Source organism: Phyllobates terribilis, unplaced genomic scaffold (assembly GCF_046119375.1).
Source record: "Phyllobates terribilis strain yellow unplaced genomic scaffold, ASM4611937v1 Scaffold_1__5_contigs__length_1240528914, whole genome shotgun sequence".
Classification (NCBI taxonomy): Eukaryota; Metazoa; Chordata; class Amphibia; order Anura; family Dendrobatidae; genus Phyllobates; species Phyllobates terribilis.
Window position 1 is genome coordinate 1,226,068,402 of NW_027362761.1, and position 23,987 is coordinate 1,226,092,388.

Below are 23,987 nucleotides of genomic sequence, written 5' to 3' on the forward strand. Positions count from 1 at the left end.
GTGGTGTTACATAGGACTGCAGATGACATCTACTACATTATCTGTACTCAGAGAGTTATCACTGTGTTATCTGTGATGTTACATAGGACTGCAGGTGACATCTACTACATTATCTGTACTCAGAGAGTTATCACTGTGTTATCTGTGATGTTACATAGGACTGCAGGTGACATCTACTACATTATCTGTACTCAGAGAGTTATCACGGTGTTATCTGTGGTGTTACATAGGACTGCAGGTGACATCTCCTCCATTATCTGTACTCAGACAGTTATCACTGTGTTATCTGTGGTGTTACATAGGACTGCAGGTGACATCTACTACATTATCTGTACTCAGAGAGTTATCACTGTGTTATCTGTAGTGTTACATAGGACTGCAGGTGACATCTACTACATTATCTGTACTCAGAGAGTTATCACTGCGTTATCTGTGGTGTTACATAGGACTGCAGGTGACATCTACTACATTATCTGTACTCAGAGAGTTATCACTGTGTTATCTGTAGTGTTACATAGGACTGCAGGTGACATCTACTACATTATCTGTACTCAGAGAGTTATCACTGTGTTATCTGTGGTGTTACATAGGACTGCGGTGACATCTACTACATTATCTGTACTCAGAGAGTTATCACTGTGTTATCTGTGGTGTTACATAGGACTGCAGGTGACATCTACTACATTATCTGTACTCAGAGAGTTATCACTGTGTTATCTGTGGTGTTACATAGGACTGCAGGTGACATCTACTACATTATCTGTACTCAGAGAGTTATCACTGTGTTATCTGTGATGTTACATAGGACTGCAGGTGACATCTACTACATTATCTGTACTCAGAGAGTGATCACTGTGTTATCTGTGGTGTTACATAGGACTGCAGGTGACATCTACTACATTATCTGTACTCAGAGAGTTATCACTGTGTTATCTGTGATGTTACATAGGACTGCAGGTGACATCTACTACATTATCTGTACTCAGAGAGTTATCACGGTGTTATCTGTGGTGTTACATAGGACTGCAGGTGACATCTCCTCCATTATCTGTACTCAGACAGTTATCACTGTGTTATCTGTGGTGTTACATAGGACTGCAGGTGACATCTACTACATTATCTGTACTCAGAGAGTTATCACTGTGTTATCTGTAGTGTTACATAGGACTGCAGGTGACATCTACTACATTATCTGTACTCAGAGAGTTATCACTGTGTTATCTGTGATGTTACATAGGACTGCAGGTGACATCTACTACATTATCTGTACTCAGAGAGTGATCACTGTGTTATCTGTGGTGTTACATAGGACTGCAGGTGACATCTACTACATTATCTGTACTCAGAGAGTTATCACTGTGTTATCTGTGATGTTACATAGGACTGCAGGTGACATCTACTACATTATCTGTACTCAGAGAGTTATCACGGTGTTATCTGTGGTGTTACATAGGACTGCAGGTGACATCTCCTCCATTATCTGTACTCAGACAGTTATCACTGTGTTATCTGTGGTGTTACATAGGACTGCAGGTGACATCTACTACATTATCTGTACTCAGAGAGTTATCACTGTGTTATCTGTGGTGTTACATAGGACTGCAGGTGACATCTACTACATTATCTGTACTCAGAGAGTTATCACTGCGTTATCTGTGGTGTTACATAGGACTGCAAGTGACATCTACTACATTATCTGTACTCAGAGAGTTATCACTGTGTTATCTGTGGTGTTACATAGGACTGCAGATGACATCTACTACATTATCTGTACTCAGAGAGTTATCACTGTGTTATCTGTGGTGTTACATAGGACTGCAGGTGACATCTACTACATTATCTGTACTCCGAGAGTCATCACTGTGTTATCTGTGGTGTTACATAGGACTGCAGGTGACATCTACTACATTATCTGTACTCAGAGAGTTATCACTGCGTTGTCTGTGGTGTTACATAGGACTGCAGGTGACATCTACTACATTATCTGTACTCCGAGAGTCATCACTGTGTTATCTGTGGTGTTACATAGGACTGCAGGTGACATCTACTACATTATCTGTACTCAGAGAGTTATCACTGTGTTATCTGTGGTGTTACATAGGACTGCAGGTGACATCTACATTATCTGTACTCAGAGAGTTATCACTGTGTTATCTGTGGTGTTACATAGGACTGCAGGTGACATCTACTACATTATCTGTACTCCGAGAGTCATCACTGTGTTATCTGTGGTGTTACATAGGACTGCAGGTGACATCTACTACATTATCTGTACTCAGAGAGTTATCACTGTGTTATCTGTGATGTTACATAGGACTGCAGGTGACATCTACTACATTATCTGTACTCAGAGAGTTATCACTGTGTTATCTGTGATGTTACATAGGACTGCAGGTGACATCTACTACATTATCTGTACTCAGAGAGATATCACTGTGTTATCTGTGGTGTTACATAGGACTGCAGATGACATCTACTACATTATCTGTACTCAGAGAGTTATCACTGTGTTATCTGTGATGTTACATAGGACTGCAGGTGACATCTACTACATTATCTGTACTCAGAGAGTTATCACTGTGTTATCTGTGATGTTACATAGGACTGCAGGTGACATCTACTACATTATCTGTACTCAGAGAGTTATCACGGTGTTATCTGTGGTGTTACATAGGACTGCAGGTGACATCTCCTCCATTATCTGTACTCAGACAGTTATCACTGTGTTATCTGTGGTGTTACATAGGACTGCAGGTGACATCTACTACATTATCTGTACTCAGAGAGTTATCACTGTGTTATCTGTAGTGTTACATAGGACTGCAGGTGACATCTACTACATTATCTGTACTCAGAGAGTTATCACTGCGTTATCTGTGGTGTTACATAGGACTGCAGGTGACATCTACTACATTATCTGTACTCAGAGAGTTATCACTGTGTTATCTGTAGTGTTACATAGGACTGCAGGTGACATCTACTACATTATCTGTACTCAGAGAGTTATCACTGTGTTATCTGTGGTGTTACATAGGACTGCGGTGACATCTACTACATTATCTGTACTCAGAGAGTTATCACTGTGTTATCTGTGGTGTTACATAGGACTGCAGGTGACATCTACTACATTATCTGTACTCAGAGAGTTATCACTGTGTTATCTGTGGTGTTACATAGGACTGCAGGTGACATCTACTACATTATCTGTACTCAGAGAGTTATCACTGTGTTATCTGTGATGTTACATAGGACTGCAGGTGACATCTACTACATTATCTGTACTCAGAGAGTGATCACTGTGTTATCTGTGGTGTTACATAGGACTGCAGGTGACATCTACTACATTATCTGTACTCAGAGAGTTATCACTGTGTTATCTGTGATGTTACATAGGACTGCAGGTGACATCTACTACATTATCTGTACTCAGAGAGTTATCACGGTGTTATCTGTGGTGTTACATAGGACTGCAGGTGACATCTCCTCCATTATCTGTACTCAGACAGTTATCACTGTGTTATCTGTGGTGTTACATAGGACTGCAGGTGACATCTACTACATTATCTGTACTCAGAGAGTTATCACTGTGTTATCTGTAGTGTTACATAGGACTGCAGGTGACATCTACTACATTATCTGTACTCAGAGAGTTATCACTGTGTTATCTGTAGTGTTACATAGGACTGCAGGTGACATCTACTACATTATCTGTACTCAGAGAGTTATCACTGTGTTATCTGTGGTGTTACATAGGACTGCGGTGACATCTACTACATTATCTGTACTCAGAGAGTTATCACTGTGTTATCTGTGGTGTTACATAGGACTGCAGGTGACATCTACTACATTATCTGTACTCAGAGAGTTATCACTGTGTTATCTGTGGTGTTACATAGGACTGCAGGTGACATCTACTACATTATCTGTACTCAGAGAGTTATCACTGTGTTATCTGTGATGTTACATAGGACTGCAGGTGACATCTACTACATTATCTGTACTCAGAGAGTGATCACTGTGTTATCTGTGGTGTTACATAGGACTGCAGGTGACATCTACTACATTATCTGTACTCAGAGAGTTATCACTGTGTTATCTGTGATGTTACATAGGACTGCAGGTGACATCTACTACATTATCTGTACTCAGAGAGTTATCACGGTGTTATCTGTGGTGTTACATAGGACTGCAGGTGACATCTCCTCCATTATCTGTACTCAGACAGTTATCACTGTGTTATCTGTGGTGTTACATAGGACTGCAGGTGACATCTACTACATTATCTGTACTCAGAGAGTTATCACTGTGTTATCTGTAGTGTTACATAGGACTGCAGGTGACATCTACTACATTATCTGTACTCAGAGAGTTATCATTGTGTTATCTGTGGTGTTACATAGGACTGCAGGTGACATCTACTACATTATCTGTACTCAGAGAGTTATCACTGTGTTATCTGTAGTGTTACATAGGACTGCAGGTGACATCTACTACATTATCTGTACTCAGAGAGTTATCACTGTGTTATCTGTGGTGTTACATAGGACTGCAGGTGACATCTACTACATTATCTGTACTCCGAGAGTCATCACTGTGTTATCTGTGGTGTTACATAGGACTGCAGGTGACATCTACTACATTATCTGTACTCAGAGAGTTATCACTGTGTTATCTGTGATGTTACATAGGACTGCAGGTGACATCTACTACATTATCTGTACTCAGAGAGATATCACTGTGTTATCTGTGGTGTTACATAGGACTGCAGATGACATCTACTACATTATCTGTACTCAGAGAGTTATCACTGTGTTATCTGTGATGTTACATAGGACTGCAGGTGACATCTACTACATTATCTGTACTTAGAGAGTGATCACTGTGTTATCTGTGGTGTTACATAGGACTGCAGGTGACATCTACTACATTATCTGTACTCAGAGAGTTATCACTGTGTTATCTGTGATGTTACATAGGACTGCAGGTGACATCTACTACATTATCTGTACTCAGAGAGTTATCACGGTGTTATCTGTGGTGTTACATAGGACTGCAGGTGACATCTCCTCCATTATCTGTACTCAGACAGTTATCACTGTGTTATCTGTGGTGTTACATAGGACTGCAGGTGACATCTACTACATTATCTGTACTCAGAGAGTTATCACTGTGTTATCTGTGATGTTACATAGGACTGCAGGTGACATCTACTACATTATCTGTACTCAGAGAGTTATCACGGTGTTATCTGTGGTGTTACATAGGACTGCAGGTGACATCTCCTCCATTATCTGTACTCAGACAGTTATCACTGTGTTATCTGTGGTGTTACATAGGACTGCAGGTGACATCTCCTCCATTATCTGTACTCAGACAGTTATCACTGTGTTATCTGTGGTGTTACATAGGACTGCAGGTGACATCTACTACATTATCTGTACTCAGAGAGTTATCACTGTGTTATCTGTGGTGTTACATAGGACTGCGGTGACATCTACTACATTATCTGTACTCAGAGAGTTATCACTGTGTTATCTGTAGTGTTACATAGGACTGCAGGTGACATCTACTACATTATCTGTACTCAGAGAGTTATCACTGTGTTATCTGTGGTGTTACATAGGACTGCGGTGACATCTACTACATTATCTGTACTCAGAGAGTTATCACTGTGTTATCTGTGGTGTTACATAGGACTGCAGGTGACATCTACTACATTATCTGTACTCAGAGAGTTATCACTGTGTTATCTGTGGTGTTACATAGGACTGCAGGTGACATCTACTACATTATCTGTACTCAGAGAGTTATCACTGTGTTATCTGTGATGTTACATAGGACTGCAGGTGACATCTACTACATTATCTGTACTCAGAGAGTGATCACTGTGTTATCTGTGGTGTTACATAGGACTGCAGGTGACATCTACTACATTATCTGTACTCAGAGAGTTATCACTGTGTTATCTGTGATGTTACATAGGACTGCAGGTGACATCTACTACATTATCTGTACTCAGAGAGTTATCACGGTGTTATCTGTGGTGTTACATAGGACTGCAGGTGACATCTCCTCCATTATCTGTACTCAGACAGTTATCACTGTGTTATCTGTGGTGTTACATAGGACTGCAGGTGACATCTACTACATTATCTGTACTCAGAGAGTTATCACTGTGTTATCTGTAGTGTTACATAGGACTGCAGGTGACATCTACTACATTATCTGTACTCAGAGAGTTATCATTGTGTTATCTGTGGTGTTACATAGGACTGCAGGTGACATCTACTACATTATCTGTACTCAGAGAGTTATCACTGTGTTATCTGTAGTGTTACATAGGACTGCAGGTGACATCTACTACATTATCTGTACTCAGAGAGTTATCACTGTGTTATCTGTGGTGTTACATAGGACTGCAGGTGACATCTACTACATTATCTGTACTCAGAGAGATATCACTGTGTTATCTGTGGTGTTACATAGGACTGCAGATGACATCTACTACATTATCTGTACTCAGAGAGTTATCACTGTGTTATCTGTGGTGTTACAGAGGACTGCAGGTGACATCTACTACATTATCTGTACTCAGAGAGTTATCACTGTGTTATCTGTGATGTTACATAGGACTGCAGGTGACATCTACTACATTATCTGTACTCAGAGAGTTATCACTGTGTTATCTGTGATGTTACATAGGACTGCAGGTGACATCTACTACATTATCTGTACTCAGAGAGTTATCACTGTGTTATCTGTGGTGTTACATAGGACTGCAGGTGACATCTACTACATTATCTGTACTCAGAGAGTTATCACTGTGTTATCTGTGATGTTACATAGGACTGCAGGTGACATCTACTACATTATCTGTACTCAGAGAGTTATCACTGTGTTATCTGTGGTGTTACATAGGACTGCAGGTGACATCTACTACATTATCTGTACTCAGAGAGTTATCACTGTGTTATCTGTGGTGTTACATAGGACTGCAGGTGACATCTACTACATTATCTGTACTCAGAGAGTTATCACTGTGTTATCTGTGATGTTACATAGGACTGCAGGTGACATCTACTACATTATCTGTACTCAGAGAGTTATCACGGTGTTATCTGTGGTGTTACATAGGACTGCAGGTGACATCTCCTCCATTATCTGTACTCAGACAGTTATCACTGTGTTATCTGTGGTGTTACATAGGACTGCAGGTGACATCTACTACATTATCTGTACTCAGAGAGTTATCACTGTGTTATCTGTAGTGTTACATAGGACTGCAGGTGACATCTACTACATTATCTGTACTCAGAGAGTTATCACTGCGTTATCTGTGGTGTTACATAGGACTGCAGGTGACATCTACTACATTATCTGTACTCAGAGAGTTATCACTGTGTTATCTGTGGTGTTACATAGGACTGCAGGTTACATCTACTACATTATCTGTACTCAGAGAGTTATCACTGTGTTATCTGTAGTGTTACATAGGACTGCAGGTGACATCTACTACATTATCTGTACTCAGAGAGTTATCACTGTGTTATCTGTGGTGTTACATAGGACTGCAGGTGACATCTACTACATTATCTGTACTCAGAGAGTTATCACTGTGTTATCTGTAGTGTTACATAGGACTGCAGGTGACATCTACTACATTATCTGTACTCAGAGAGTTATCACTGTGTTATCTGTGGTGTTACATAGGACTGCAGGTGACATCTACTACATTATCTGTACTCAGAGAGTTATCACTGTGTTATCTGTGGTGTTACATAGGACTGCGGTGACATCTACTACATTATCTGTATCCAGAGAGTTATCACTGTGTTATCTGTGGTGTTACATAGGACTGCAGGTGACATCTACTACATTATCTGTACTCAGAGAGTTATCACTGTGTTATCTGTGGTGTTACATAGGACTGCAGGTGACATCTACTACATTATCTGTACTCAGAGAGTTATCACTGTGTTATCTGTGGTGTTACATAGGACTGCAGGTGACATCTACTACATTATCTGTACTCAGAGAGTTATCACTGTGTTATCTGTGGTGTTACATAGGACTGCAGGTGACATCTACTACATTATCTGTACTCAGAGAGTTATCACTGTGTTATCTGTGGTGTTACATAGGACTGCAGGTGACATCTACTACATTATCTGTACTCAGAGAGTTATCACTGTGTTATCTGTGGTGTTACATAGGACTGCAGGTGACATCTACTACATTATCTGTACTCAGAGAGTTATCACTGTGTTATCTGTGGTGTTACATAGGACTGCAGGTGACATCTACTACATTATCTGTACTCAGAGAGTTATCACTGTGTTATCTGTGGTGTTACATAGGACTGCAGGTGACATCTACTACATTATCTGTACTCAGAGAGTTATCACTGTGTTATCTGTGGTGTTACATAGGACTGCAGGTGACACCTACTACATTATCTGCACTCAGAGAGTTATCACGGTGTTATCTGTGGTGTTACATAGGACTGCAGGTGACATCTCCTCCATTATCTGTACTCAGACAGTTATCACTGTGTTATCTGTGGTGTTACATAGGACTGCAGGTGACATCTACTACATTATCTGTACTCAGATAGTTATCACTGTGTTATCTGTGGTGTTACATAGGACTGCAGGTGACATCTACTACATTATCTGTACTCAGAGAGTTATCACTGTGTTATCTGTGGTGTTACATAGGACTGCAGGTGACATCTACTACATTATCTGTACTCAGAGAGTTATCACTGTGTTATCTGTAGTGTTACATAGGACTGCAGGTGACATCTACTACATTATCTGTACTCAGAGAGTTATCACTGCGTTATCTGTGGTGTTACATAGGACTGCAGGTGACATCTACTACATTATCTGTACTCAGAGAGTTATCACTGTGTTATCTGTAGTGTTACATAGGACTGCAGGTGACATCTACTACATTATCTGTACTCAGAGAGTTATCACTGTGTTATCTGTGGTGTTACATAGGACTGCAGGTGACATCTACTACATTATCTGTACTCAGAGAGTTATCACTGTGTTATCTGTGGTGTTACATAGGACTGCAGGTGACATCTACTACATTATCTGTACTCAGAGAGTTATCACTGTGTTATCTGTGGTGTTACATAGGACTGCAGGTGACATCTACTACATTATCTGTACTCAGAGAGTTATCACTGTGTTATCTGTGGTGTTACATAGGACTGCGGTGACATCTAATACATTATCTGTACTCAGAGAGTTATCACTGTGTTATCTGTGGTGTTACATAGGACTGCAGGTGACATCTACTACATTATCTGTACTCAGAGAGTTATCACTGTGTTATCTGTGGTGTTACATAGGACTGCAGGTGACATCTACTACATTATCTGTACTCAGAGAGTTATCACTGTGTTATCTGTGGTGTTACATAGGACTGCAGGTGACATCTACTACATTATCTGTACTCAGAGAGTTATCACTGCGTTGTCTGTGGTGTTACATAGGACTGCAGGTGACATCTACTACATTATCTGCACTCAGAGAGTTATCACTGTGTTATCTGTGATGTTACATAGGACTGCAGGTGACATCTACTACATTATCTGTACTCAGAGAGTTATCACGGTGTTATCTGTGGTGTTACATAGGACTGCAGGTGACATCTCCTCCATTATCTGTACTCAGACAGTTATCACTGTGTTATCTGTGGTGTTACATAGGACTGCAGGTGACATCTACTACATTATCTGTACTCAGAGAGTTATCACTGTGTTATCTGTAGTGTTACATAGGACTGCAGGTGACATCTACTACATTATCTGTACTCAGAGAGTTATCACTGCGTTATCTGTGGTGTTACATAGGACTGCAGGTGACATCTACTACATTATCTGTACTCAGAGAGTTATCACTGTGTTATCTGTAGTGTTACATAGGACTGCAGGTGACATCTACTACATTATCTGTACTCAGAGAGTTATCACTGTGTTATCTGTGGTGTTACATAGGACTGCAGGTGACATCTACTACATTATCTGTACTCAGAGAGTTATCACTGTGTTATCTGTGGTGTTACATAGGACTGCGGTGACATCTACTACATTATCTGTACTCAGAGAGTTATCACTGTGTTATCTGTGGTGTTACATAGGACTGCAGGTGACATCTACTACATTATCTGTACTCAGAGAGTTATCACTGTGTTATCTGTGGTGTTACATAGGACTGCAGGTGACATCTACTACATTATCTGTACTCAGAGAGTTATCACTGTGTTATCTGTGGTGTTACATAGGACTGCAGGTGACACCTACTACATTATCTGCACTCAGAGAGTTATCACGGTGTTATCTGTGGTGTTACATAGGACTGCAGGTGACATCTCCTCCATTATCTGTACTCAGACAGTTATCACTGTGTTATCTGTGGTGTTACATAGGACTGCAGGTGACATCTACTACATTATCTGTACTCAGAGAGTTATCACTGTGTTATCTGTGGTGTTACATAGGACTGCAGGTGACATCTACTCCATTATCTGTACTCAGAGAGTTATCACTGTGTTATCTGTGGTGTTACATAGGACTGCAGGTGACATCTACTACATTATCTGTACTCAGAGAGTTATCACTGCGTTATCTGTGGTGTTACATAGGACTGCAGGTGACATCTACTACATTATCTGTACTCAGAGAGTTATCACTGCGTTATCTGTAGTGTTACATAGGACTGCAGGTGACATCTACTACATTATCTGTACTCAGAGAGTTATCACTGTGTTATCTGTGGTGTTACATAGGACTGCAGGTGACATCTACTACATTATCTGTACTCAGAGAGTTATCACTGTGTTATCTGTGGTGTTACATAGGACTGCAGGTGACATCTACTACATTATCTGTACTCAGAGAGTTATCACTGTGTTATCTGTGGTGTTACATAGGACTGCAGGTGACATCTACTACATTATCTGTACTCAGAGAGTTATCACTGTGTTATCTGTGGTGTTACATAGGACTGCGGTGACATCTACTACATTATCTGTACTCAGAGAGTTATCACTGTGTTATCTGTGGTGTTACATAGGACTGCAGGTGACATCTACTACATTATCTGTACTCAGAGAGTTATCACTGTGTTATCTGTGGTGTTACATAGGACTGCAGGTGAAATCTACTACATTATCTGTACTCAGAGAGTTATCACTGTGTTATCTGTGGTGTTACATAGGACTGCAGGTGACATCTACTACATTATCTGTACTCAGAGAGTTATCACTGTGTTATCTGTGGTGTTACATAGGACTGCAGGTGACATCTACTACATTATCTGTACTCAGAGAGTTATCACTGTGTTATCTGTGGTGTTACATAGGACTGCAGGTGACATCTACTACATTATCTGTACTCAGAGAGTTATCACTGCGTTGTCTGTGGTGTTACATAGGACTGCAGGTGACATCTACTACATTATCTGCACTCAGAGAGTTATCACTGCGTTATCTGTGGTGTTACATAGGACTGCAGGTGACATCTACTACATTATCTGTACTCAGAGAGTTATCACTGTGTTATCTGTGGTGTTACATAGGACTGCAGGTGACATCTACTACATTATCTGTACTCAGAGAGTGATCACTGTGTTATCTGTGGTGTTACATAGGACTGCAGGTGACATCTACTACATTATCTGTACTCAGAGAGTGATCACTGTGTTATCTGTGGTGTTATATAGGACTGCAGGTGACATCTACTACATTATCTGTACTCAGAGAGTTATCACTGTGTTATCTGTGGTGTTACATAGGACTGCAGGTGACATCTACTACATTATCTGTACTCAGAGAGTGATCACTGTGTTATCTGTGGTGTTACATAGGACTGCAGGTGACATCTCCTACATTATCTGTACTCAGAGAGTTATCACTGTGTTATCTGTGGTGTTACATAGGACTGCAGGTGACATCTCCTACATTATCTGCACTCAGAGAGATATCACTGTGCTATCTGTGGTGTTACATAGGACTGCAGGTGACATCTACTACATTATCTGTACTCAGAGAGTTATCACTGTGTTATCTGTGGTGTTACATAGGACTGCAGGTGACATCTACTACATTATCTGTACTCAGAGAGTTATCACTGTGTTATCTGTGGTGTTACATAGGACTGCAGGTGACATCTGCTACATTATCTGCACTAGAGAGTTATCACTGTGTTATCTGTGGTGTTACATAGGACTGCAGGTGACATCTACTACATTATCTGCACTCAGAGAGTTATCACTGTGTTATCTGTGATGTTACATAGGACTGCAGGTGACATCTACTACATTATCTGCACTCAGAGAGTTATCACTGTGTTATCTGTGGTGTTACATAGGACTGCAGGTGACATCTACTACATTATCTGTACTCAGAGAGTTATCACTGTGTTATCTGTGGTGTTACATAGGACTGCAGGTGACATCTACTACATTATCTGCACTCAGAGAGTTATCACTGTGTTATCTGTGGTGTTACATAGGACTGCAGGTGACATCTACTACATTATCTGTACTCAGAGAGTTATCACTGTGTTATCTGTGGTGTTACATAGGACTGCGGGTGACATCTACTACATTATCTGTACTCAGAGAGTTATCACTGTGTTATCTGTGGTGTTACATAGGACTGCAGGTGACATCTACTACATTATCTGTACTCAGAGAGTTATCACGGTGTTATCTGTGGTGTTACATAGGACTGCAGATGACATCTACTACATTATCTGTACTCAGAGAGTTATCACTGTGTTATCTGTGATGTTACATAGGACTGCAGGTGACATCTACTACATTATCTGTACTCAGAGAGTTATCACTGTGTTATCTGTGATGTTACATAGGACTGCAGGTGACATCTACTACATTATCTGTACTCAGAGAGTGATCACTGTGTTATCTGTGGTGTTACATAGGACTGCAGGTGACATCTACTACATTATCTGTACTCAGAGAGTTATCACTGTGTTATCTGTGGTGTTACATAGGACTGCAGGTGACATCTCCTCCATTATCTGTACTCAGAGAGTTATCACTGTGTTATCTGTGGTGTTACATAGGACTGCAGGTGACATCTACTACATTATCTGTACTCAGATAGTTATCACTGTGTTATCTGTGGTGTTACATAGGACTGCAGGTGACATCTACTACATTATCTGTACTCAGAGAGTTATCACTGTGTTATCTGTGATGTTACATAGGACTGCAGGTGACATCTACTACATTATCTGTACTCAGAGAGTTATCACTGTGTTATCTGTAGTGTTACATAGGACTGCAGGTGACATCTACTACATTATCTGTACTCAGAGAGTTATCACTGCGTTATCTGTGGTGTTACATAGGACTGCAGGTGACATCTACTACATTATCTGTACTCAGAGAGTTATCACTGTGTTATCTGTGGTGTTACATAGGACTGCAGGTGACATCTACTACATTATCTGTACTCAGAGAGTTATCACTGCGTTATCTGTGGTGTTACATAGGACTGCAGGTGACATCTACTACATTATCTGTACTCAGAGAGTTATCACTGTGTTATCTGTGGTGTTACATAGGACTGCAGGTGACATCTATTACATTTTCTGTACTCAGAGAGATATCACTGTGTTATCTGTGGTGTTACATAGGACTGCAGGTGACATCTACTACATTATCTGTACTCAGGGAGTTATCACTGTGTTATCTGTGATGTTACATAGGACTGCAGGTGACATCTACTACATTATCTGTACTCAGAGAGTTATCACTGTGTTATCTGTGGTGTTACATAGGACTGCAGGTGACATCTACTACATTATCTGTACTCAGAGAGTTATCACTGTGTTATCTGTGGTGTTACATAGGACTGCAGGTGACATATACTACATTATCTGTACTCAGAGAGTTATCACTGTGTTATCTGTGGTGTTACATAGGACTGCGGTGACATCTACTACATTATCTGTACTCAGAGAGTTATCACTGTGTTATCTGTGGTGTTACATAGGACTGCAGGTGACATCTACTACATTATCTGTACTCAGAGAGTTATCACTGTGCTATCTGTGGTGTTACATAGGACTGCAGGTGACATCTACTACATTATCTGTACTCAGAGAGTTATCACTGTGTTATCTGTGGTGTTACATAGGACTGCAGGTGACACCTACTACATTATCTGCACTCAGAGAGTTATCACTGTGTTATCTGTGGTGTTACATAGGACTGCAGGTGACATCTACTACATTATCTGTACTCAGAAAGTTATCACTGTGTTATCTGTGGTGTTACATAGGACTGCAGGTGACATCTACTACATTATCTGTACTCAGAGAGTTATCACTGTGTTATCTGTGGTGTTACATAGGACTGCAGGTGACATCTACTACATTATCTGTACTCAGAGAGTTATCACTGTGTTATCTGTGGTGTTACATAGGACTGCAGGTGACATCTACTACATTATCTGTACTCAGAGAGTTATCACTGTGTTATCTGTGGTGTTACATAGGACTGCAGGTGACATCTACTACATTATCTGTACTCAGAGAGTTATCACTGTGTTATCTGTGGTGTTACATAGGAGTGCGGGTGACATCTACTACATTATCTGTACTCAGAGAGTTATCACTGTGCTATCTGTGGTGTTACATAGGACTGCAGGTGACATCTACTACATTATCTGCACTCAGAGAGTTATCACTGTGTTATCTGTGATGTTACATAGGACTGCAGGTGACATCTACTACATTATCTGTACTCAGAGAGTTATCACTGTGTTATCTGTGGTGTTACATAGGACTGCAGGTGACATCTACTACATTATCTGTACTCAGAGAGTTATCACTGTGTTATCTGTGGTGTTACATAGGACTGCAGGTGACATCTACTACATTATCTGTACTCAGAGAGTTATCACTGTGTTATCTGTGGTGTTACATAGGACTGCAGGTGACATCTACTACATTATCTGTACTCAGAGAGTTATCACTGTGTTATCTGTGGTGTTACATAGGACTGCAGGTGACACCTACTACATTATCTGCACTCAGAGAGTTATCACTGTGTTATCTGTGGTGTTACATAGGACTGCAGGTGACATCTACTACATTATCTGTACTCAGAGAGTGATCACTGTGTTATCTGTGGTGTTACATAGGACTGCAGGTGACATCTACTACATTATCTGTACTCAGAGAGTTATCACTGTGTTATCTGTGGTGTTACATAGGACTGCAGGTGACATCTACTACATTATCTGTACTCAGAGAGTTATCACTGTGTTATCTGTGGTGTTACATAGGACTGCAGGTGACATCTACTACATTATCTGTACTCAGAGAGTTATCACTGTGTTATCTGTGGTGTTACATAGGACTGCAGGTGACATCTACTACATTATCTGTACTCAGAGAGTTATCACTGTGTTATCTGTGGTGTTACATAGGAGTGCGGGTGACATCTACTACATTATCTGTACTCAGAGAGTTATCACTGTGTTATCTGTGGTGTTACATAGGACTGCAGGTGACATCTACTACATTATCTGCACTCAGAGAGTTATCACTGTGTTATCTGTGGTGTTACATAGGACTGCAGGTGACATCTACTACATTATCTGTATTCAGAGAGTTATCCCTGTGTTATCTGTGGTGTTACATAGGACTGCAGGTGACATCTACTACATAGTAATAATTGGTAACACTCAGTCAGTGATGTGTCGGCAGCCTGCGATGTAGCAGAGCTGAGTGTGCGGAGTTTCCTCCCCGGGGATGTCGGCCTCAGCCTCCGCCCTCCACATCTGGGGCGGCTGCAGTGTGAGGCAGCGCTGAGCGGGGAGTTACTGCCCAGAGGAAGCGAGGATCAGACGGCAGCCGGAGGAAAACCAAGAATGAACTTCACTTCAGAGGAAAACGAATACTTTCTCCCCCACAGCCAATAAACCGGATCTTCAGGAACCGCAAGAACAGCGCAAAACCAGCCAGAACCGCGCAGCGGACCCCTGAACACTGAGGTACGGAGTGCAGACTGCTAATAGGGGGACATCAGCTCTGGGGCGGATTTACAACTGTTTGTGGGGGCAGTCACATTCACTGCGGCATCGGATACTGCAGCGATTGTGGGGGGCCGACTGCGACATTACATGATCCGACCAGGTACAAAACGTCTCCTTACACCGCACCCGCCATGCTGATAATCACCACCGCTGCGTCCCAGCGTCATTATCGAGCCATCATATGACCAGAAAGAAAGCACAGACTGATGTTTAGCGACCGCTCCAAGAATACCGCTGCCGAAATCATTGGATGGGAATAATCGTGCGTAATTTCAACCACTGTGTGCGAATCGGGCCGGATGGGAAGATTACCCCTAAATCCCCATCGGGCAAAAAACCAAATATCCACCGGGCAAGAAACCGACCACCAAATACCCACCGGGCAAGAAACCGACCACCAAATACCCACCGGTCAAGAAACTGACTCCCAAATACCCACCGGGCAAGAAACCGATCCCCAAATACCTACCAGGCAAGAAACCGACCCCCAAATACCCACCGGGCAAGAAACCGACCACCAAATACCCACCGGTCAAGCAACCGACCCCCAAATACCCACCGGGCAAGAAACCGATCCCCAAATACCCACCAGGCAAGAAACCGACCACCAAATACCCACCGGTCAAGAAACTGACTCCCAAATACCCACCGGGCAAGAAACCGATCGCCAAATACCTACCAGGCAAGAAACCGACCCCCAAATACCCACCGGGCAAGAAACCGACCACCAAATACCCACCGGTCAAGCAACCGACCCCCAAATACCCACCGGGCAAGAAACCGATCCCCAAATACCCACCAGGCAAGAAACCGACCACCAAATACCCACCGGTCAAGGAACCGACCCCCAAATACCCACCGGGCAAGAAACCGATCCCCAAATACCTACCAGGCAAGAAACCGACCCCTAAATACCCACCGGGCAAGAAACCGACCACCAAATACCCACCGGTCAAGGAACCGACCCCCAAATACCCACCGGGCAAGAAACCGATCCCCAAATACCTACCAGGCAAGAAACCGACCCCCAAATACCCACCGGGCAAGAAACCGACCACCAAATACCCACCGGTCAAGAAACTGACTCCCAAATACCCACCGGTCAAGAAACTGACTCCCAAATACCCACCGGACAAGAAACCGATCCCCAAATACCCACCGGGCAAGAAACCGACCACCAAATACCCACCAGGCAATAAATCAACCCCAAAATCCCCACATGCAAGAAACCGATCCCCAAATCCTCACCATGCAATAAATCAACCCCCAAATCTCCACCTGGCAAGAAAGTAACCCCCAAATACCCACCGGGCAAGAAACTGACTCCCAAATACCCACCGTGCAAGAAACCGACCCCCAAATCCCCATCGTGCAATAAACCGACTCCCAAATCCCCATCGTGCAAGAAACCGACTCCCAAATCCCCATGTGCAAGAAACCGATCCCCAAATCCCCACCATGCAATAAATCAACCCCCAAATCTCCACGTGCAAGAAACCGATCCCCAAATTCTCACCATGCAATAAATCAACCCCCAAATCTCCACCTGGCAAGAAACGGATCCCCAAATCCCCATTGTGCAATAAATCAACCCCCAAATCTCCACCATGAAAGAAATCGACACCCAAATCCCACCGTGCAAGAAATCGACACCCAAATCCACACTGAGCAAGAAACCGACCTCTAAACCCTACCGGGCAAGAATCGACCCCCAAATCCTCACCATGCAAGATACCGACCACCAAATCCTCACCGTGCAAGATACCGACCACCAAATCCTTACCGGACAAGAGACCGACCCCCAAATCCCTACCATGTAAGAAACCGATCTCCAAATCCTCACCGTGCAAGATACTGACCCCCAAATCCCCACTGGGCAAGAGACCGACCCCCAAATCCCCACCGGGTAAGAAGCCGACCCACAAATCCTCACCGTGCAAGAGAACGATACCCAAATGCCAACCAGGCAAGATACCGACCCAAAAATCCTCACCGTGCAAGAAATCAACCCTCAAATCTCCATCTGGCAAGAAACCGACCCCAAAATCTCCACGGTTCAATAAATCAACCCCCAAATCTCAACCGTGAAAGAAATCAACCCCCAAATACCCTCTTGTCCAGGAAACCGGCCCCCAAATCCCCATCATGCAAGTAACTGACCCCCAAATCCCCACCGGGCAAAAAAATTATCCCTAAATCCCCATTGGGCAAGAGACCAACCCCAAAATCCCCACCGAGCAAGAGACCAACATCCACATCCCCACCGTGCAAGAAATCTACCTCCAAATCCTCATCGTGCAAGAAATGAACACCCAAATCCACACTGGGCAAGAAACCGACCCCTAAATCCCCACCGGGCAAAAAACTGACCCCCAAATACCCACCAAGCAAGAAACTGACTCCTAAATCCCAACTGGGCAAGAGACTGACCCTCAAATCCCCACCGTGCAAGAAACCAACACCAAAATACCCACCGGGTAAGGAAGCGACCCCCAAATGCTCACCATGCAAGATATCGACCCCCAAATACCCACTGGGCAAGATACCGATCCCCAAATCCTCACCGTGCAAGAAATCGACTGCCAAATCCCCACTGGGCAAGAGACCGACCCCCAAATCCCCACCGTGCAAGATACTGACCCCCAAATCCCCACCGGGCAAGAGACCGACCCCAAATCCCCACCGGGCAAGAGACTGACCCCCAAATCCCCACCGAGTAAGAAACCGACCCCCAAATCCTCACCATGCAAGAGACCAACCCCACATCTCCACCATGCAGGAAATCAACTCTCAAATCCCCACCGGGCAGGAAACCCACCCTCAAATCCCCACCGGGTAGGAGACCAACTCTCAAATCCCCACCGTGCAAGAAACCGACCCCCACGTCCCCATCGAACAAGAAATCGACCCCCAAATCCCTACTGTGCAGTAAACCAACCCCCAAATCTCCATAAGGCAACAAACTGACTCCTAAATCCCCACCAGTCAAGATACCGACACCCAAATCCTCACCGTGCAAGAAACCAACCCCCAAATCTTCACTGTGCAAGAGACCGACCCCCAAATCCCCACCGGGCAAGACACCGATCCCCAAATCCCTACCGTGTAAGAAATCGATCCCCAAATCCTCACCATGCAAGAGATAGACCCCCTAATATCCACCAGGTAAGAAACCGACCCCCAAATCCCCACCGGGCAAGAGAAGACCCCCAAATCTCCATCGTTCAAGATACCGACCCCCAAATCCCCATTGTGCAGCCATAAAAGAGGTTCCAGCTGCCCCTGCTACCAAAAGAGGGACAAAAGAGTGTGAATGGATGCTAATATCCTGGTGACGAGTGGTGTGGATCATACGGGGGGGTTGACTTTTGATTCCGGGTCCTGGACTTATGATTAAGGGGGTTGACTTATCAGTTATCACAGTGTTCTCTGTGGTGTTACATAGGACTGCAGGTGACATCTACTACATTATCTGTACTCAGAGAGTTATCACTGTGTTATCTGTGGTGTTACATAGGACTGCAGGTGACATCTACTACATTATCTGTACTTAGAGAGTTATCACTGTGTTATCTGTGGTGTTACATAGGACTGCAGGTGACATCTACTACATTATCTGTACTCAGAGAGTTATCACTGTGTTATCTGTGGTGTTACATAGGACTGCGGTGACATCTACTACATTATCTGTACTTAGAGAGTTATCACTGTGTTATCTGTGGTGTTACATAGGACTGCAGGTGACATCTACTACATTATCTGTACTCAGAGAGTTATCACTGTGTTATCTGTGGTGTTACATAGGACTGCGGGTGACATCTACTACATTACCTGTACTCAGAAAGTTATCACTGTGTTATCTGTGGTGTTACATAGGACTGCGGTGACATCTACTACATTATCTGTACTTAGAGAGTTATCACTGTGTTATCTGTGGTGTTACATAGGACTGCAGGTGACATCTACTACATTATCTGTACTCAGAGAGTTATCACTGTGTTATCTGTGGTGTTACATAGGACTGCGGTGACATCTACTACATTATCTGTACTTAGAGAGTTATCACTGTGTTATCTGTGGTGTTACATAGGACTGCAGGTGACATCTACTACATTATCTGTACTCAGAGAGTTATCACTGTGTTATCTGTGGTGTTACATAGGACTGCAGGTGACATCTACTACATTATCTGTACTCAGAGTTATCACTGTGTTATCTGTGGTGTTACATAGGACTGCAGGTGACATCTACTACATTATCTATAGTCAGAGAGTTATCACTGTGTTATCTGTGGTGTTACATAGGACTGCGGGTGACATCTACTACATTATCTGTACTCAGAGAGTTATCACTGTGTTATCTGTGGTGTTACATAGGACTGCAGGTGACATCTACTACATTATCTGTACTCAGAGAGTTATCACTGTGTTATCTGTGGTGTTACATAGGACTGCAGGTGACATCTACTACATTATCTGTACTCAGAGAGTGATCACTGTGTTATCTGTGGTGTTACATAGGACTGCAGGTGACATCTACTACATTATCTGTACTCAGAGAGTGATCACTGTGTTATCTGTGGTGTTACATAGGACTGCAGGTGACATCTACTACATTATCTGTACTCAGAGAGATATCACTGTGTTATCTGTGGTGTTACATAGGACTGCAGGTGATATCTACTACATTATCTGTACTCAGAGAGTTATCACTGTGTTATCTGTGGTGTTACATAGGACTGCAGGTGACATCTACTACATTATCTGTACTCAGAGTTATCACTGTGTTATCTGTAGTGTTACATAGGACTGCAGGTGACATCTACTACATTATCTGTACTCAGAGAGTTATCACTGTGTTATCTGTGGTGTTACATAGGACTGCAGGTGACATCTACTACATTATCTGTACTCAGAGAGTTATCACTGTGTTATCTGTGGTGTTACATAGGACTGCAGGTGACATCTACTACATTATCTGTAGTCAGAGAATTATCACTGTGTTATCTGTGGTGTTACATAGGACTGCAGGTGACATCTACTACATTATCTGTACTCAGAGAGTTATCACTGTGTTATCTGTGGTGTTACATAGGACTGCAGGTGACATCTACTACATTATCTGTACTCAGAGAGTTATCACTGTGTTATCTGTGGTGTTACATAGGACTGCAGGTGACATCTACTACATTATCTGTACTCAGAGAGTTATCACTGTGTTATCTGTGGTGTTACATGGGACTGCAGGTGACATCTACTACATTATCTGTACTCAGAGAGTTATCACTGTTATCTGTGGTGTTACATAGGACTGCAGGTGACATCTACTACATTATCTATACTCAGAGAGATATCACTGTGTTGTCTGTGGTGTTACATAGGACTGCAGGTGACATCTACTACATTATCTGTACTCAGAGAGTTATCACTGTGTTATCTGTGGTGTTACATAGGACTGCAGGTGACATCTACTGCATTATCTGTACTCAGAGAGTTATCACTGTGTTATCTGTGGTGTTACATGGGACTGCAGGTGACATCTACTACATTATCTGTACTCAGAGAGTTATCACTGTGTTATCTGTGGTGTTACATAGGACTGCAGGTGACATCTACTCCATTATCTGTACTCAGAGAGTTATCACTGTGTTATATGTGGTGTTACATAGGACTGCAGGTGACATCTACTGCATTATCTGTACTCAGAGAGTTATCACTGTGTTATCTGTGGTGTTACATAGGACTGCAGGTGACATCTACTACATTATCTGTACTCAGAGAGTTATCACTGTGTTATCTGTGGTATTACATAGGACTGCAGGTGACGTCTACTACATTATCTGTACTCAGAGAGTTATCACTGTGTTATCTGTGGTGTTACATGGGACTGCAGGTGACATCTACTACATTATCTGTACTCAGAGAGTTATCACTGTGTTATCTGTGGTGTTACATAGGACTGCAGGTGACATCTACTCCATTATCTGTACTCAGAGAGTTATCACTGTGTTATATGTGGTGTTACATAGGACTGCAGGTGACATCTACTACATTATCTGTACTCAGAGAGTGATCACTGTGTTATCTGTGGTGTTACATAGGACTGCAGGTGACATCTACTACATTATCTGTACTCAGACAGTTATCACTGTGTTATCTGTGATGTTACATAGGACTGCAGGTGACATCTACTACATTATCTGTACTCAGAGAGTGATCACTGTGTTATCTGTGGTGTTACATAGGACTGCAGTTGACATCTACTACATTATTTGTATTCAGAGAGTTATCACTTCTTTATTTATGGTGTTATATAGGACTGCAGGTGACATCCACTCCATTATCTGTACTCAGAGAGTTATCACTGTGTTATCTGTGGTGTTACATAGGACTGCAGGTGACATCTACTACATTATCTGTACTCAGACAGTTATCACTGTGTTATCTGTGATGTTACATAGGACTGCAGGTGACATCTACTACATTATCTGTACTCAGAGAGTGATCACTGTGTTATCTGTGGTGTTACATAGGACTGCAGTTGACATCTACTACATTATTTGTATTCAGAGAGTTATCACTTCGTTATTTATGGTGTTACATAGGACTGCAGGTGACATCTACTACATTATTTGTATTCAGAGAGTTATCACTTCTTTATTTATGGTGTTACATAGGACTGCAGGTGACATCCACTCCATTATGTGTACACTTCGCCCTCATAGCATCATTTAAACATGTTCCTTTGCCTTCTGTACTTCACCATGTCTGGGGCTTCTTTATGTAGTTTTCGCAGCACCCCCTTAATCTCCGGCCGCTCGGATGTGACTTTTCTGCTGTAAAGGTAAAATAATCTGTTTCTATATTTTTAGGTGATGACGACGTTGCTGGACAGCAGGATGGGAACTCTGCAGATAGGTAAGAGAATCGCCCGCCATTATTAACAAGAGCTGTATATGGGACTAAACTGAAATAGAAGCTTAGATCCACCCCTGCTCCACTAAGCCATGCCCCTGCTCCACTAAGCCACGCCCCTGCTCCACTAAGCCACACCCTTTCTCCCATAAGCCACGCCCCTTATCAACTAAGCCACGCCTCTACTCCACTAAGCCATGCACCTGCTACACTAAACTACACCCCTTCTCCCGTAAGCCACACCCATTATCCACTAAGCCACACACCTTCTCCACTAAGCCATGCCCCTGCTCAACTAAGCCACACACCCTGCTCAACTAAGCCACACCCTGGCCCTACTAAATCACACGTTTGCTCAACAAAATAACACCCTGGTCCCAATTAAACCATAGTCGGGCTCAACTCAACCAAACCCAGCTCAATTAAACCACACTCCTGCTCTACTAAACTTTACCATTATTCAACAAAACCACACCCCCGCTGAACAAAACCACACCCCCGCTGAAAAAAACCACACCCCGCTGAACAAAACCACACCCCTTTTCACCTGATCCAGACCCCAGCTCAATTGAAACACACATCAGCTCATCAAAGCCACACCCATGCTGAACAATACCACATCCTGACTCAACAAAACCACACCCCGGCTCACCTGATCTATACTTCAACTCAACTAAACAGCACTCCGGCTTTACTAAACCACACGATACATCAAATTATAAGTAGAATAGATGTCTACTTCTCTTGGCTCAATGTCCAATATGCGCAATGTTGTGTCTGTTACTGTGGGATTCTATAAACCCTGGCAAAAATTATGGAATCACCGGGCTCGGAGGATGTTCATTCAGTTGTTTAATGCTGTTGAAATAAAGCAGATCACAGACATGGCACAAAACTAAAGTCATTTCAAATGGCAACTTTAGGGCTTTAAGAAACACTAAAAGAAATCAATAAAAAAATATGGTACTCAGTAAGGGTAATTTT

At 42.7% G+C, this 23,987-nt stretch overlaps 1 protein-coding gene across 2 annotated transcripts in view; it reads left to right on the forward strand.

Moving 5' to 3' along the window:
- HSPA12B (heat shock protein family A (Hsp70) member 12B) overlaps positions 1 to 23,987 on the forward strand; it is a 139,427-nt gene that overhangs the window by 47,408 nt on the left and 68,032 nt on the right. The window contains exons 1-2 of one of the 2 annotated variants that reach the window (XM_073649803.1): positions 15,811 to 16,047; positions 22,961 to 23,006. In XM_073649803.1, coding sequence (XP_073505904.1) covers positions 22,964 to 23,006 — 43 coding nt within the window. In that variant the 5' untranslated portion in view covers positions 15,811 to 16,047; positions 22,961 to 22,963. Of the gene's footprint in view, positions 1 to 15,810; positions 16,048 to 22,960; positions 23,007 to 23,987 lie in introns of those variants that run through there. The other variant, XM_073649793.1, reaches the window with a different exon arrangement.